At 34.8% G+C, this 16,497-nt stretch overlaps 1 protein-coding gene across 1 annotated transcript; it reads right to left on the bottom strand.

The window, feature by feature from the left end:
- Nucleotides 1–1,696: 1,696 nt before the first annotated feature.
- LOC116117633 lies at nucleotides 1,697–7,107 on the bottom strand. The gene is made up of 5 exons (XM_031403655.1): nucleotides 6,810–7,107; nucleotides 4,932–4,993; nucleotides 3,753–3,843; nucleotides 2,753–2,855; nucleotides 1,697–2,673 (listed from the first exon to the last, which is right to left on the bottom strand). The coding sequence occupies exons 1-5, from the start codon at nucleotides 6,956–6,958 to the stop codon at nucleotides 1,954–1,956; spliced, it is 1,125 nt and encodes a 374-aa protein (XP_031259515.1). The 5' UTR covers nucleotides 6,959–7,107; the 3' UTR covers nucleotides 1,697–1,953.
- Between the last annotated feature and the right edge of the window lie 9,390 nt (nucleotides 7,108–16,497).

Genomic DNA, 16,497 nt, shown 5'->3' with positions numbered 1-16,497 from the left:
AGAAAGGCCAGATGGAAAGCATGTGAGAATGAAAGTTTCAACTATGGGTTTTGATTTTTTAGTTGTGTTAATTAAGAATAAAATTGGTTGACAGGGATACTTTGAAGTTGGATTTTGATTATTTAAGGGAGTTGATATTTTTAAACTTTGGCCTCACAAAATGTCCACTAGAAAAGTTTGGTTACTTAGATTATATATCTAATGAAATTCCCCACTTATATTAGTTGCTTTTTTGGGTAGACAACACTACTTTTTGATTTTATCAAGATCCTCATATTCCTAGCCTATATCTTCACTCTAATATTTGTTGTTAATTGATATATTTAGTTAAGGTGGGCTAATAATAATAATAATAATAATTTAGTGTATAATGAAATCAAAATCAATTAGGAAGAATCATGTTTAACATAGTTGAGAACACAGGGCATCTGATAATGGGGGTTGATAAAAATACAAAAGGGCATTGAAAAAGTTGATGTTGAGATGAGTAGAGCCATAGAAATTGAAAGCAAATGACAGCCTTGTTTCAAGGGGAAAATGGCCTAGAAAGAAAAGATTGATATCCACCACCAAGAAAGCTGTAGTGGGTTGAGACGAAGTATGGAAGAGAATAAAGCAAAGAAAAGTACTACCCATTAAGAAACCCACAACACAAAGGCCAAAAAAAAAAAAAAAAAAATCAGAAAGAAGGAATTTCTTTGTCATAATGGTATTGTGCCTTTAGTATTTTTTCCTCCTATCTTTTTCATCAAATCCACCGCCAAACTTTCTTAACTAATATCACTTTAACTCAAAGATAATTAACAATAAGGACATACTTGGTTGGGTCGTTCTCATTTTGCCCATTTTCAACAGTTTTTGGCATTTACTTGTATGTTGCCCCACCCCCATTTCAATGTTCTCATTTCATTCAACACAGCCAAACCAACCGTTAATTATGACTTGAGCAAAATCAATAGTTTATGGAGGAAACTTTCATAGAGATTAGGAACAATCTGGATATGATATCACATGAAAGCCACAAATTCCCAATTGGGTTTCTGTTGAAAGGTTGAGAATATGTATATATTTTCTCCTCTGCTTTCAAAGTCGCTTTCTTGCTATTAACTCCCACTTTCCTTAGCCCTAAAGAGGCTGCCTTACCCAGTTTTTCTTTTATTATTAATTTTTTTTAGTCAATTAAAAAAAGTCAAAATAAAAGAAGCCTTAATGGGTATTTGACTCATATAATCAATGTTAAACTTGTCCTGAGCCATCAATATTCAAAAGGTCCTCAGCAGTCGGCTCTTGCTAAAATCTAACTAGTTTAATTATTAGATGTCCTGCCTGCCCTAATTTTTTGGCTGCGCAATTGCAGGTTGAGTAAACATTATTTCATTCTCTTCAGCAAGAAGTTAGCTGTACAAAAGAGGACCAAAATTAGCCATTCATAAATACATCTAATTTGAAAGACTCCATATTGCGATNATTTGACTCATATAATCAATGTTAAACTTGTCCTGAGCCATCAATATTCAAAAGGTCCTCAGCAGTCGGCTCTTGCTAAAATCTAACTAGTTTAATTATTAGATGTCCTGCCTGCCCTAATTTTTTGGCTGCGCAATTGCAGGTTGAGTAAACATTATTTCATTCTCTTCAGCAAGAAGTTAGCTGTACAAAAGAGGACCACAATTAGCCATTCATACATACATCTAATTTGAAAGACTCCATATTGCGATGCATTGTTATTCTGTTAAAAGACTCCTCATTGCAAAGTCATAGCAGTATAAAAGCATCTATTCTAACATTCAGTATAAGAGCATACGTTGAAAGTAATTCACAATTAAATGGAACTAACTCTAACCACTATATTAAATCACAGCATTACAACACCAGCCGGTCTTTGATCCTCGCAAATAACTAGTCTACAGTCTAATCCACAGCCTATTCCTGATCGTGACATCTTCCCTCGAATCATAGATCTTCTATCTTCTCAAGGGAAGAGAAGTGTACATCAACATTAGTAATAGTTTCTTGATCAATTTCAGTTGTTGTAAACAATTTTGGCAAAGAATAACCTGATTCTTTTCTTGGTTCCAAGTCATTCTTCTCGGTTAGCTCCTGAGCTTCCTTGGTAGCCACACCATCTTCTGTTTCAGATTGACTAGACACTGTATGTAGATTATAGAGCTGGGATTTTAACTTCAAGTAAGACTTGGGATCCTCTTCACTCCGGGCTTTGTTCAGCTTGTCAATAATATCACTTAAAGCTGAAGCCTTCTCAGACCACCAAAATTTAGCCTTTTTGGGACTTTTCTCAACTTCACTTTGGTCACTAAGCTCATCATTATCATCGTTATTTAACCCAAAGTTTTGGAACTTCTCTAAACCCTGATCAACAATTTGCTCTGTCCTCCTTCTAAAGTTCTCACTTCTTTTAGGATTTGATTTTAGCTTCAACTTCAGGCCCGAAATCATCATCTCACTGTCTTCTTCAACGGAAGTAGAATTAGGGTTTGATATAGAGGACTCATCCTCATTGAACTCTTCCAGAATAGATTTCACAGAAAATACCTCCTCCAGCAAACTAATATTTTGCATATAATGGTCAAAAGCTTCATTTTCCACTTCAATATTTCTATCCTTGTATTCCTTTAACTTGGAAAATCTCCATTCATTTATGACAGAGGCATCCTGAAATAAAGTGGCTCATATTAGGAAAATATATTCTTACTCTATTTTAAAACAATCTTCAGTGATGACAACAATGTACCTTTCTGGTCAATGGTTTCCTTGAACGCAGTGGCATTTGGACATTGTTGAATTGAGCAAAATTGCTGGAAAGTTGCCGAAGTGATGCAACTCTGAGTGAGTTCCTGAAGGAAACCCAACAAGGAAAAAGAACCACATTAAAACTACAAGTCACTCTGAAGTGCCAAAAGATGCAATTATGCACATCTCATACTCGTAAAGTGAAGAAATCACCACTGAAAGAACTTCTAAAAATTCTCATAAAAGGAGATTAAACAAATCAACAAATCATGATGAGTATGTTGTTTGTAGAGGCCATGAGGACTTTTCAAGGAAAAATAATTAGAAAAAGAGAAGTGAAGTAAATTATTTCAATTCTTCAACATATTTATCACTCCAATATCTGGCTTTTGATCATCACATTCTGTTAATTACAGAGGCCTATACTCAAAAGTCAATTTTAGTGAACAGAAGCTCCCAACTTAGCAGTGCAAGAACTGTATCACTCAGAAACTAGACAATAAGCGTTAGCAATGGTAGAAAAACAATGCAGTAATTCAGGACCAATATATTTCTAAACAGTAAGGCTGCATTAGCATTTTGTGAGATACCAGTGTAAGAAACAGACGAGAGGGTGTGAGTAGAGACCCTAAAAGGTAAAATTTCAGAAATAAAATAAGAGAGGTCTGCCCAACAAAGATTGAATCAAGTCCCCATGTCACCAAAAGATTACTGCTGGTAACTTTTATCTGCTTCAATGTTGAATTGATATTGCACATTGCATGAAGCTATAGAGGCATGATATGCTTCATAGAGACTTCATTCTGATCTAGAGGAAAACATTTAAATGCATAATCCTTGTCCTCAAGTTCTAAATTTTAATAGACAACTAGCTATATACCTAGGGCTGGCTTTCATACCAAAGTCCATATAAAATAGCTAAATATAATCAGAATTTTTAACTGCATAGTTGAAAGATTAAAACACATAACCATCTCTGATGGTTGATGCTCACAACTTACCCAGCAGGAGAGACATCGCTTGACTTTTGCTCAAGTGAAGGGGAGCTTGAAGTTGGTGCCTTGTCTGGAAAAGTTGCATTTGCTTTCAAAACTGCAATTTCCAGAATATATTAGAACACAGAAAGTCAATGTCATGCTCACAATAGACTGGAAATAATGAGAAAAAAAAATTCTGATTTGATCTCCTCAAGCAACAGCTGAAAGCCCAGTTAAGATTTGCGATGCTTACTCCTTAATGGTTAACTAAATGCAAGTATCAGGAAACACCTTCTTTCATCCATAGCAAACATGTAGTTTCTGAATTTTCATGCCTTTCTAAACATATATACATCATTTTAGCATTTTCAACTCTTTCTCCTAAATTGAAACAGTTTATAAATCAAACAGCTAACCTTTTCGAAAAGATATTCATCATCTTTTACTTGAGTAACTTCTATCATTCAAATAAGCGACTGGAAAAAAGTTGAGGAAGCATGGACATCTCCCAGAAGAGATTGACTTATATTGCTTTGGATCACATGCAGACATCATACTCACAATTTACCTTCGATGTCATTACTGTGCCATTTATTAATTTACCATATTGCTTCAGATTATAATTAAAGAAATTCAACAACCAGAACAAGGTACAAAATAAAAGATATCACACATTACAAAAATAAAACATGCAAGGAATGCACACCCAGAACCATCTGAATTAGATCCATATCTGTAGTTACCAAAGGAGTATTTTTCTTCCAAAAACTGAATGGATATTTGAGATTTGCTAAAAGGAAATTGTGGTTGCATTCATGATCATGTCAACCATCTTCAGATGTAAGTGGTAATGCAGAAGAGAAGGTGTGTTATGATATATCTGACAAGGAAAATCCTCAAAATTCGAGTTGGATTTTACAGTTATAACCATACTCAGCATATCAATTCAATTCTTTACCATATGCGAAGTTGACCTCCTCAAATTTTAAAATATTCCAAATTCAATGTTAAAACAATATTTGTCAGTGGCCAACAGGTCTAATGGCAGCACCTTGTTCCCATAAGACTGGAGTACAGGGTGAGCTCATAAGTCTTAATACCACATGGGAGCATGAATATTATTAGCAAGCAAAATATCAAGGGCAAACATATAAAGAGCCAAAAAAATTGTAAGAATATGAATTGAGGCAAAATATAGCATACCATGAATATGACATGGATTTTGTGCTTTTGAACAGCAACTCTTGCATGACTGGTAGGGACACCTGCAACAGGGAATTCAATTCATTAAATGGACAAATCAGCTCACTCTATTTTCAATTATCAATTAATATCTGTCACCAATTGCAGCTGCTGGTGTATTAATTAACCAAGCAAATATCAGAACTCATAGTTCAATTAACAGAATCACATGTGCCATTTTCAGTTAAATCTACAAATGAACCATTAATGTTCCGGCTTAGCTTTTCCAAAGTAAACAGGACTCCAGGTTTTCACATTAAATAACAATAAGAACAAGAATAATGCTATGTGCACTAACCAAAACCATACTAACCCAAGTACTAACTGATGTGGCAAACCTCTCTTATTGCCACGTCAGTTCCCCCCGAAAACAAAAAAAAAAAAATTTCAAAATTTCAATTGTTAGTACTTGGATTAGTATAATTTGGTTAGTACACATGGCATTACTCTAAGAACAATCATGCATGGATTGCTAAAGAACCAGTGTTGCTATAAATAAATAAATTAACATGCTATCACATTAAATGGTAGTTGCTGTCAGTTGCCATAATTCATTCAATATGACAAGGATTGACAGTTACTTTTTTTACATCATTCAAAGTTAAAATGGCCAAGCAGCCACACAAGGAATTTATCCTTTTTTATTGCAGATTGATTATTATACCAAGCCTCCAATGAAATCCATTGACAGTAAAAAGAAAAAAAAGGTTAGCCTGTTGCCTAACTCATAAAGATGAGGAAATATAAAACTTCTGCTTAAGTTATGGGAAAAACTTAGTGTAATAGTTATCAACATCTCAAGAGAATTACTACTAAGAAAAAAAAGACTATTGGTAATCATAAAGAAACAAAAACCAAAGGTAAGAGAGAGAGAGAGAGAGAGAGAATAATTTACATGGTTCAAAGACCTTCTTCTATAAACAAGACTACGCATTTAGGAAGTTACAATGATAACTCAAACTCTCCAATTCTCATTCTTTCTTTCATACTAGAGTACTCTCTAAACTACCCTAGCCAACCCTCTTACACCAATCATACAGGATAAGCCAAAAGGGTCAAAATCCCATGATAGGAATTAACACATTATAGAAACATTCGCACTTGGTTCTGAACATCTATAGCAAGATCAAGTACAAGGTTATATTCACGGAATCAACACCACCTAAGTCAACCCGTTCAAATAAAGCCTAGTGAGTTAATTCATGTTACTTTAGTGCATTAAACAAGCCAAGTTGAGCTGAAAAAAGGCAACTCATTCTCAATAAATTGGAATAGTTACTCAAGATCAACTGAAGCTCAATTCAAGTTGTGAGATGTAAGCTCGAACTTTTGTGAACAGTTACTCGAGCTCAATTAGAGTTGTGAGATGTAAGCTCAAACTTGAAAAACCAATTGCATTAATGTGTTCATTCATTACACAATCTGAGTTTTAGCAAGCTTACAAATAAAAGGAAGCAAACACAAGCTGAAATAGCGAAACCGAGGTTGTTTTTAAACCCTAATATTGGCTCGTATACTAAGTCAAGTTATAGATTTCACCCCATGTTCAATTAAAGTTCAAATTTTGAGAATTGAGGCCTTTTGATTATGAAATTTTATTATCCTAGTTGTGCAATTTCCCCAATTCTGGTGATTCTAACTTTTTAACAGTAAAAATTATCAGAATTTTCAATTTATTACCAACTGATTTCTTCTTAGTGCTAATTTTTTTCTTTTTAGAAATCAATTTCAACCAAATTCAGAATATATCTCCAAAATTATAAACAACCACCACCACAAGTCGAGCAAAACTGAAAGAAATTATAAAAACAGCTGGCAAAGAACATGAATATAAGTTACCTAGAGCGAGCGACGTTGCCGCACTGAATACACTTGGGCTTGTTGAGACCGCGAAGGGTTTTGGGCGGCGTGTCACGATGCAAATTGGCGGCGGTTGCGGTGTGAGTATCGGAGGTATTGTTACTTAGGGCTGGCGATGAAGCCGCCATTTACGTTGAGTTTTTTGCTCAACTTTCCCCCGCTTCAATTTGTTTGCCCACAGATTTAAAATACCAAAGTGAAGTGGTGCAGTATTATTTTTTTCGCGTGTTATTATTATTTTTTTTTTAAAAAAGAAAAACGATTTAAGAGGAATCTGAGAGAGGAACGAATGGGGAGATAACAGTAGAAAGAATACGAATCTATATTTTGTTGCGGGAATTATTTTGGGCCGGGTCAATTAAGTGGATATTCGGGCTATTTGCGATCAAATTCTCTGATGGGCCAAGCCTATGATGATACAGAAATAATAATCGTTGTGAGTTATATAGACAAAGAAATACTCTATGATTTTTATTTTTAGATTTTGTTAAATAAACTTATAATTTTTCTAAAATTAATCCAATTACACCGAGACCTAGCTCCAACAAAGTGTATTTGGGATTTCCTTTTCATCTTTTATAGAGGCAGCAACTACAATTCAACAACCACATTCGACTGGGACAGGCTGCAGCCAAACACGAGTTGCGACTGCACGGCCCAACAACCACCACCCCTCCCCCCCTCCCCCTCCCCGAGCCCTACAATCGTCAAAGAAGGTTGTGTTTGATGTATGACGATACTTCACCAAATCAAAACGGGCAAAGACAAATATAGAGGGGGAAGAATCGTGTGAGGCATGTAATTTCTGTGGAACCATTATCAGTGCTAAGAAGAGGACTTTGACGATGCAACGACACTTGGAAAAGAAGTACCCCCAAATAATGCAGTTGTCCGATTCATCTTCAACTGGACCTGGTAAGCAAATTCACACTTAACTTAATTTTAATCCACAATCTTCAACTTTGTCAACATGAAAATACAATGCACTCCAAGCACAATAGAAAATAGCAAGATACATAGTTGCTACAGAGTACAGACTCTCCCCTTTCTTAAACTAAAAATCTTTATTTTATTCACATAATTAAAACTGCATTTTGTCCAGTATATACCCCTGTTAGTAGAGGTACAAGTAGAAGAAACATACTAAAAATTTAAAACAAAATAAATGTTCAACTTAAAAAACAAATTTCAAAATTTTAGGAATATATCTATAGCACTTACTTCAGACATATGGGTTTGTAGATTAAAAAAACATATTTTTAATTGTCACAATACATTACTTAGATCATAGTTGGGGTTTACAACAAAAATTGATAGATTTTAGACCATTATATACTGCACATAATGCTGACACTATTTATTTTACAATTCTTGAAGTTTTGCAAGAATATGTATTAACTGATATAGTTGTAGTGTTAACGCTAGATAATGTAGCTGTTAACACTGCGACTATCTCTTTATTTGAAAAGAGATTGGATCTGCGTGGTGAAGACAAATTTTTTTACCAAAGATGTGCTTGCTACATCATAAATTTGATTGTTAAATTAGGTTTAGAAGCTATAAATTCAAAGATTGAGAGGGTGTGAACGACTATCGGATTCATCGTCGACAGTAACAACAAAAGATGGTAGGAGTACGTCAAATATTGTAAGTAAGAGGATCCACTGGTTTGACCTTTGAAGTTATGTATGAACATGCCTATCCGTTGGAACTCCACCTACTTGATGTTGGAAAAAGCTTTGCCAACTGCAAGACAAATTATAGATTTCGTCAACTAGTAGAACTATCTGGAGGAAGTTGTCAGCTATGATGATTGGACAGTTTGCGAATTTTTTTATTTATTTATTAAAGTTTTTTTATGATTCCACTAAGACATTAAGTGATATTTATTATCTTACTACTACTTTAGCGTTAGATATTTTACTTCAAATTTGTAAAACTTTTGATAAATATAGATATAATGACATCTTAATGGAAATTGTTTCAAAGATGGAAAAAAAATACAAGAAATATTAGTTAGATATTCCATTCTTATATGGATTAGGCCTTGTTGTAGATCATAGGTTTAAATTACACATAGTTAATTGTATAATTACTGAGATAGGCTTGCATTTAGGACATGATTATACGTCTTATTTGATTAACTTTAAGCAAAAATTGAAAAACCTTTTTTTCTTTATACTAGAGCAGGTACAATGGAAGTAGAACTGGAACGTCCAGCAGGACCCTGATGAAGACATCTATCAAAGATTGAGCATGTGGACGTATATGGAACATGACGGAAGTAACAGCTCCAACTCATACATACATTATGGACCAAAGGAGCTGAATCGCTACCTACAAATGGACATGTCCTACATGACGAAGAAGAAAAAACGTGAGATGGATGTGCTTCAATGGTGGAACCAACATCAAAGTCAATTCCTCATTGTAGCCCAAATGACAATTGACATTTTATCTATGTCAATTTCTACAATTGCATCCAAGTTAGCATTCTCAACGAGTGGTCGGATTGTTGAAGACGGAAGATGTTCTTTAACCAATGAGATGATTAAAGTGATAACGTGTTTACGAAATTTGACTCATGCAGGGGAAATACTACATCAACACCCTGAAGATCCTGAACTACTCGAACTCTTCAGGAACACATATTTGAACGATGTAAATATTGTTGACGATTTAGATGAATAATTTAATAAAAACAAATTTATTTAATTGTTTATTTGTGAAGTGCGAATGTGTGAATATTACATTTATGTTAAAATCAATTAATTAAATTATCTCTTTAAAGTTTAAATTTAAATACCCCATATTTATAAATAATTATTAATTATAATTAACCATTAATTAATTAATTAAAAATTTACTAATCTCCCCCTAAAAATTACATAAACCCCCCCTTACATAATTTTATTTGGCCCCTAAATATAAAAAAGGTTGGGGAGGGGGGGAATAAATTTTCCACGCCCATAAGACTGGTCCTAGGGACCGGTCTGGGCCTTGAAATTTCTCATGGGCCCAGGACCGGTCCTAGGCCCATGAGTGACTGGTCCCAAATGGGATCGGTCCCAATCGGGCCTAGACCCAGACCCAGACCCAGACCCGGTTGGGACTGGTCCCTGCGTAGGTCTATACTACACTAATACTAGGAGCTCATAGAATTAATTGTTGCCCTTTAACACCTATAAAATCAAGGGCACTATTAAACTTATAATCCAATCTTACAAACTTTCTCTCACAGCCTCGATGTGGTAGCTCACAAATGGGTCTTGATTGCTCGCTATGGATCCTGCATGCCCAATTGCGAGTTGCCACGTTGGAGTTATGAGAGAAAGTTTGTAAGATTGGGTTGTGAGTCAATCTTTATCCTAAAATCAATTGCCTACTTAACACAACAAGACAATGTGGTTATTTATATTCTATTTTTGCTCGTCTATTTATTAATTGTATTTAACATATTTTATATCAACGGTATAAAAGAGTGACATAATTTCTAGATAAATATATAACTACCAAAGTTTGAATATGTATGATAAAAACACATTCAACTAAAAAATAAAATAAATAGTTATTAATATGATTTCATACAAAATACATGTTGATGCAAGATTTACACCAACCAAGTGATTCGATTGACCTTGGTGGAATCAGAACCGATGTGTGCGTGATTAAAGATAACTAGCAATTGTATATGAAAAATGCATGAATGTAAAGAACACAATCAATTTTTAAAGTGGTTCGGCAAGTTGGAACTTAAGGCTATGTCTACTTTTTTTCTTATTGCTTAGAGAGCTTACAAGAATATAATAATATGCCTAAAACAATTTACTAATCCCTCTCTCATTGTAATAACTGCTTTCTACTAGTATACTTTAGAACATATACAATAAAAATATACATAATTAGTATATGAAAATAGTTGGGTCCAAATTTTTCTTTACTTACAAAACATAATTCTTTACATATATCAAAATAACAAGTACAAAAAACTTAGCAACGATGGATAGTAATGTCAATCCTCTCCGCTTGTCGACGTCCCTTCGATCGCTGCTCACCTATGTCCTGCAAAAACATGGAAAAACAACGGGGTGAGCATAAAAATGCTCAGTAAGTAAATCCCTTAACTTTTCTCCTTCTTTGGTTCTTTCCTTACTTAATTCCTTATCTTTTCTTTCACTGTTTCTTCCTCTGTTTCTTACTCTCACTATTCTTTTCTTTCTTTCTTATTCTTTCTATTCTTCCTAACTATGATGAAATTCATGGTAATATGCATGAATGAAATGCATATGTAATAATGCAAAAACGTATTTTCTTTCTTCTTTCTATTCTTTTCTTATCTTCCTTTTCTTTTCTTTCTTTTTCTTTTCTTGCTTGCTCAATTTCTTCTTTTCTTTTCTTATTCTTATTCTTTCTCATTCTTTCTTTTCTTATTCTTTGCCGATCGGACTCGGTTGATGCATAGATTTGGAACCTTGGCCGTGTGAGTGAGTATAGTTCTCATCTACATGCACTCTTGCGGACCGTACAAATTCTTCTTTCTTTTTAGGCCACTCAATTAAGATGGCATGCATGTAGGAATTCTTCTTGGTACAACCCTCATCCACATACACTTTTACGGGTCATACAATTCTACTTCTTCTTCTTATGCCACTCAATTTAGGTGGCGTGTATGTGGGAATTTCTTCTTAACACTCACGGTTCCCCATCACAACAACCTATTATTTTCTCTTCTTTAACACTTTTTAATTCTTTAATGCTTATTCTTCCTTTCTCTTTATTCTTAGAGTGTTTTATTCTTTCTTTCTTTATTCTTTATTCTTCATTCTTTATTCTTTATTCTTTCTTATGTTTCTACACATACACAATTATATGCATATGGATGGCTTATGCTTGAAATTCTTACTTGGATGCACTCATGAAATGCAAATATGCAATGTTGCATAAAATTAAGGTTTCTACTCAAACTTATACTTCTCTTAGGCATTTCATCAAACATTACTTGTGCATAAACAAACCCTAATTTAATTATCATTCAATTTGTTTCTCAATCATCCAAAAATAAGAGAAAATCTCTCTTGTAGCATCACCATACCTACACAGCAAACACACTCCCAAAAATTCATCAAATTCTTCCAATTTCAACCCATCATCAAACCATCACAAACACTTCTCATATTCAAATATATCCAACAACAAGCATAATTCATCATCAATCTCATCTCAATTTCTCAATAACCATAACATATGCATACTTAAAAGAAATCTCTACTCACTTGAATTCTTAAACTTTAACTTGAGTTGGATTTTGAGTGGAATTTACTTACCTTATGCTTAAGTCTTCTCTACTAAGCTCTCTGCTCTTGTTGGATTCAAAACTTCTTTTAACCCTAAGCATAAACTTCATAAGAACTTAACTTTTACACAAACAAATCATTGATAAAGAGCAAGAGTTCTTACCTTTTGAAGCCTAGAATCAAAACCCTATTAAAAATCACTCAAAAGCCCTCAAAATCCTTAAAGGAGTGAATGAAAATTTGAGAGAAATGGGGGAATAGTGTGGCGGTGAAATGAAGGAAATAAGGGTTACAAACCCTTATCATCTTATTTTATAAACTCACTTTCCCATTTTGCCCTTATACTTTTGTGAAAATTCCATCCTTGTCCCTTAATCAATTACCATAATGCCCTTATTTTTATTGTATTCTCTATGAAATTCTATCTCTTTTCACTCCCCACTTTTTCAACTAATTTTGAGTGAAAAGACCCTTTTACCCTTAATGCAAGTTAAAGGCATTTTCTTCATATTTTTCTTAAAATAACTTTAATAAAAATTAACTAAAGGCTATAAAACATAATTTAAATCATGTACCTCCATGTTGGGCGTTACACCCATCGTTGGAGGGGGTTTATTCACAAGCTTGTAAACAAGGAAAGATGGAAATTATCGGGATTGCAATCATGTTCGAATTGAGATTCCGATATTCTTGTGATTATGCATTAAGACACGCCATCATTGCTATTGATATGATCTCTTCCGAAATATCTGGGATCTGAGATTATTTGTGATTTGTTGAACAATCGTCCGATTTGGTCGCGACTAGCTTATGCTAGGTCAAGCTATAGCTCGACGAGCTTATGCTGGGGTCGGACAGGTGTTAAGCTGAACTGATTATGGGTCAAACTATATCCTTGCGGGATTCTAACTTCTCCGAGCTTAATGGAAAAATCACACACAACAATACGTATTTCATTTAAACTAAGATTTGTAAATAAAATACTTTTAAAATGAGATAAATAAAAGGTTGACATGAATCAATTTCAAAATATAATAAAAACTCAAAATTTTTAAACTAAGATTTGCAAATAAAATACTTTTAAAATGAGATAAATAAAAGGTTGACATGAATCAATTTCAAAATATAATAAAAACTCAAAATTGACACATTTTAGTTTAAAAAATATAAAAAGTTAAAACTAGAAAAGTAACCGACGACCATGTCACCGACAAGGCTAAAGACGTTACCTTCAGCCATACCAAGTGCAACTAATAGCAACTTGTGTCACAAATGGCATGCCCATGGTTGGCTTACTCTAGATCTACTCGCACCAAGTCAAATCCAACTCAACCATGGCCGCTGATGACACCAATCAAACCAATAGTTAATTTTTCAATTTTCTAATTATATATATTTTATTTTTCAATTTTGATTATATATTGCTTTTTTTCTTTTAAACAACGACATCATACACAAGACAATTCTGTCATTTTAAAAAGTCCAAATAAAGTTAATGGTTTTTCATGATTAAATATCTTTTTTTTTTTAAATGAAACTTGTGTTTTTTTTTTTTTTATAGTTATATCCCTAAAAGAAATAACTATTTATTTACAAATTACATACAAATGAATTCGATTCTAACCTCTTTAAAATTTTCATTTTTCAATTTATATATATTTTCATACTGACACTGAAGAGTAAAATCACACTATTTATAGAGTATTATAAATTCAAAAAGTAAACGTAATAAATTTATTTTTATATAATATTTAAAATTGTTATGCAACAAATTCAGAAAAAATAATTCTCAATTAGGAAAGGATAGTTCCAACTTTGACAAGGAGATGTCATGCAATATAGACTCCAGAATCGAAGTCGAGGATCAAGTTGTTTTACTGTTTTAAGGATTCAGTGTTTATTTCCAATTCAAACTTGTAACGGGTGCTATATAAACCCAACCCTAGTACGTTTTGAAGGGACGACAAAATGTACACACATAAAGAAGAACAACTAGGCTGAGAAAGAAAGAAATCGAGAAGAGAACTTGAAATAACTCTTTTGTAACTCAGTTCACAACTACGCTCAATACATAATAGTGGACATATGTTTTGCATTATAAGCAGCCGAACCATTTTAAAAACTTTCTTTCTTTGAATTTTGTGTTTTATTGTTGTTCATATATAATTGCTTTATCCCATCGCCGATCCATCAGGATTATGCAAGCATCCGACGTGGTTCTAACACATCCAACCACATACCTCTTGTTGTTGTGATTTCTTGCATCAACAGTTTGACGTTAGATGGAGGGCCCCTGCAATGCTCTCCAAAATTCCTAACAGATTTCACTCGACTTTCTAGGCTTATGCAACATCAACCATGGCTCGCACAACTTGATCTAAGAGCAAAACCGCAGCCAGCCATGTCGGCAACGTCGACATCGACAACCTGGAAATCGTCAACGAGGAGATTCAAACTCCTCCACCAACAATCACGACGATCCAAACATGGTAGAGACTTTAACTGTTCAACCAACTAACCCACAGGTGATGGATCTGATTAGAACACTAACAACAACAATTCAAGCCCTGCAGCAGCAGCAGATGGCCACATTGCAAGAAGCAATACCGCGACATCAAGCCCCCAGACAACAGAATACTTCTCAAGGAACGAGAGATGACATGCCTTGCTCGTCGCACATTGTGACACCAACTGAGAGTTTTTGTTCAATTAGTGAATGTCCCCCAGGTGAAGAAGAGAGCCAAATCCTCCAAGGCGTTGGATGAAAGTTAAGAGCAAGAAGACACCCATAACCAGTGCATCTTGCGCCAAGAAAGGGTTAACTCCCAAAGAGACACCCATAATTGGTGCACCTTACACTAGGAAAGGGTTAGCTCCTAGAAAAATGTCCACAACCAATGCGATAGTTTTACCTCACGCTTGAAAAGGGTAAGCTTTCCATCCTTGTTGGAACAATATACAACCCGAGCCATCCCCGATGCAACTAGCTCGCACATAAATAGTCATACGAGTGTGTTTGACAAAATTGAGAGAAGAAGTCAACTAACACTGAGCAAAGATCTCCGTACTCGGTTAGATGCATCGCACAGTCATTAGAGACCCACCGCGAGAATTGAAAATGAAATTCTAGCTAATAGCTAGTTGGATTAATTTTAGTAAATGCTAGATGATTTCAGAGCTCATCAAGGACTCTAGATGGTTAGCATGAGGAACATGGAAGATCCCCCCTCTTAGAGATGGTGCTAAAAGCACCACTCCCTCCAAACTTCAAGATGCCAAGCATGCCCGCTTTTGATGGAAAAAGTGATCCCTAAGACCACATAAACACTTTCAAGATAATAGAGTTGTATCAAGTCTTAGGTATCGCCAAGTGTTGTTGCTTGATAGTCATGCTGACTAAAGGAGCAACAAGATTGTTCAGAGGTTTCCCAACATGTTCGATAGAATCTTGGAGACAGCTCACCACATTATTCCTCCAGAACTTTCAAGTGAGCAGACGATTTTCAATGCCGCTGAATTACCTCAGCAGCATCTAATAGAAAAAAGTGAAATGTTGAGGTCTTTTCTAGAGAGGTTCAACCGGGATCAAAGTAAGGTATCCATTGCTTCGTAAGAAGTGATCTGAACTCTTTTCATAGCTGAAGTTTTCCACAAATCGATCTGTGGAAAGAGTTGCAAGTTGAAGACATTGTGTCTCTCTCCCATTTCTACAAAATGGCAGAAAAGCATTTGCAAGTTGAGGACTCACTGGCCGCCATAAAGAGCAATGATGTCTAAACTTCAACCAAAGCCCCTGCTCGGGATGAAGACAAAAGAAGGGAGAAAGGAAAGGATGATTGCGATTGTGGTGATAAAGATATGCGCCACTCTCCAAACAAGGAACACACAAAACACAGAAAAGAACCAAGAAAAAACTCCTGCATTTCTCTCGAAGTATAGCAAGTATACATGTTTGGTCGCGTCCCTTGATCATGCCTCACCGTGTCAGAGAATGATAGGCTACTCCCATAGCCCAGGCCAATGGTTAGACCACGTGGCAAACGTGATTTAAAAAAATATTGCAGATATCATAGAGATATTGGCCATGACACCAATGACTGTTGAGCTCTGAAGGATACAGTAAAAGACCTTATCAAAAAGGGCCATCTAAAAGATTAAGTGCATATATCATGAGATCGTCAAGAGTAAGGTGTTTGAAGAGAGCAGCCAGAAGGGTCATATGACGTGATCAACTTCGTTAGGCCATCTAAAAGATCAAGTGCTCATATTGTGAGCTCGTTAAAAGTAGGGTGTTCGAAGAGAGCAACCAAAATGGTCATATGACGTGATTAACTTTATTAGGACAATCTTTTGAGAATGGAGCCAAAGCCTAA

Source organism: Pistacia vera, unplaced genomic scaffold, assembly GCF_008641045.1.
Source record: "Pistacia vera cultivar Batoury unplaced genomic scaffold, PisVer_v2 Contig82, whole genome shotgun sequence".
In the NCBI taxonomy this organism is placed as follows: Eukaryota; Viridiplantae; Streptophyta; class Magnoliopsida; order Sapindales; family Anacardiaceae; genus Pistacia; species Pistacia vera.
Note: the sequence above shows the minus strand (reverse complement) of the source record. Positions and strands in the feature narration are given on the sequence as shown.

What these genes read in the sequence shown, in the direction of transcription:
- LOC116117633 (XM_031403655.1), bottom strand. Translation starts at nt 6,958, where the DNA reads ATGGCGGCTTCATCGCCAGCCCTAAGTAACAATACCTCCGATACTCAC. An exon ending in GGCAACGTCGCTCGCTCTAG is followed by an intron (nt 4,994 to 6,809) that starts GTAACTTATATT and finishes TCCCTGTTGCAG; the next exon opens with GTGTCCCTACCAGTCATGCA. An exon ending in GGAAACCATTGACCAGAAAG is followed by an intron (nt 2,674 to 2,752) that starts GTACATTGTTGT and finishes ACTTTATTTCAG; the next exon opens with GATGCCTCTGTCATAAATGA.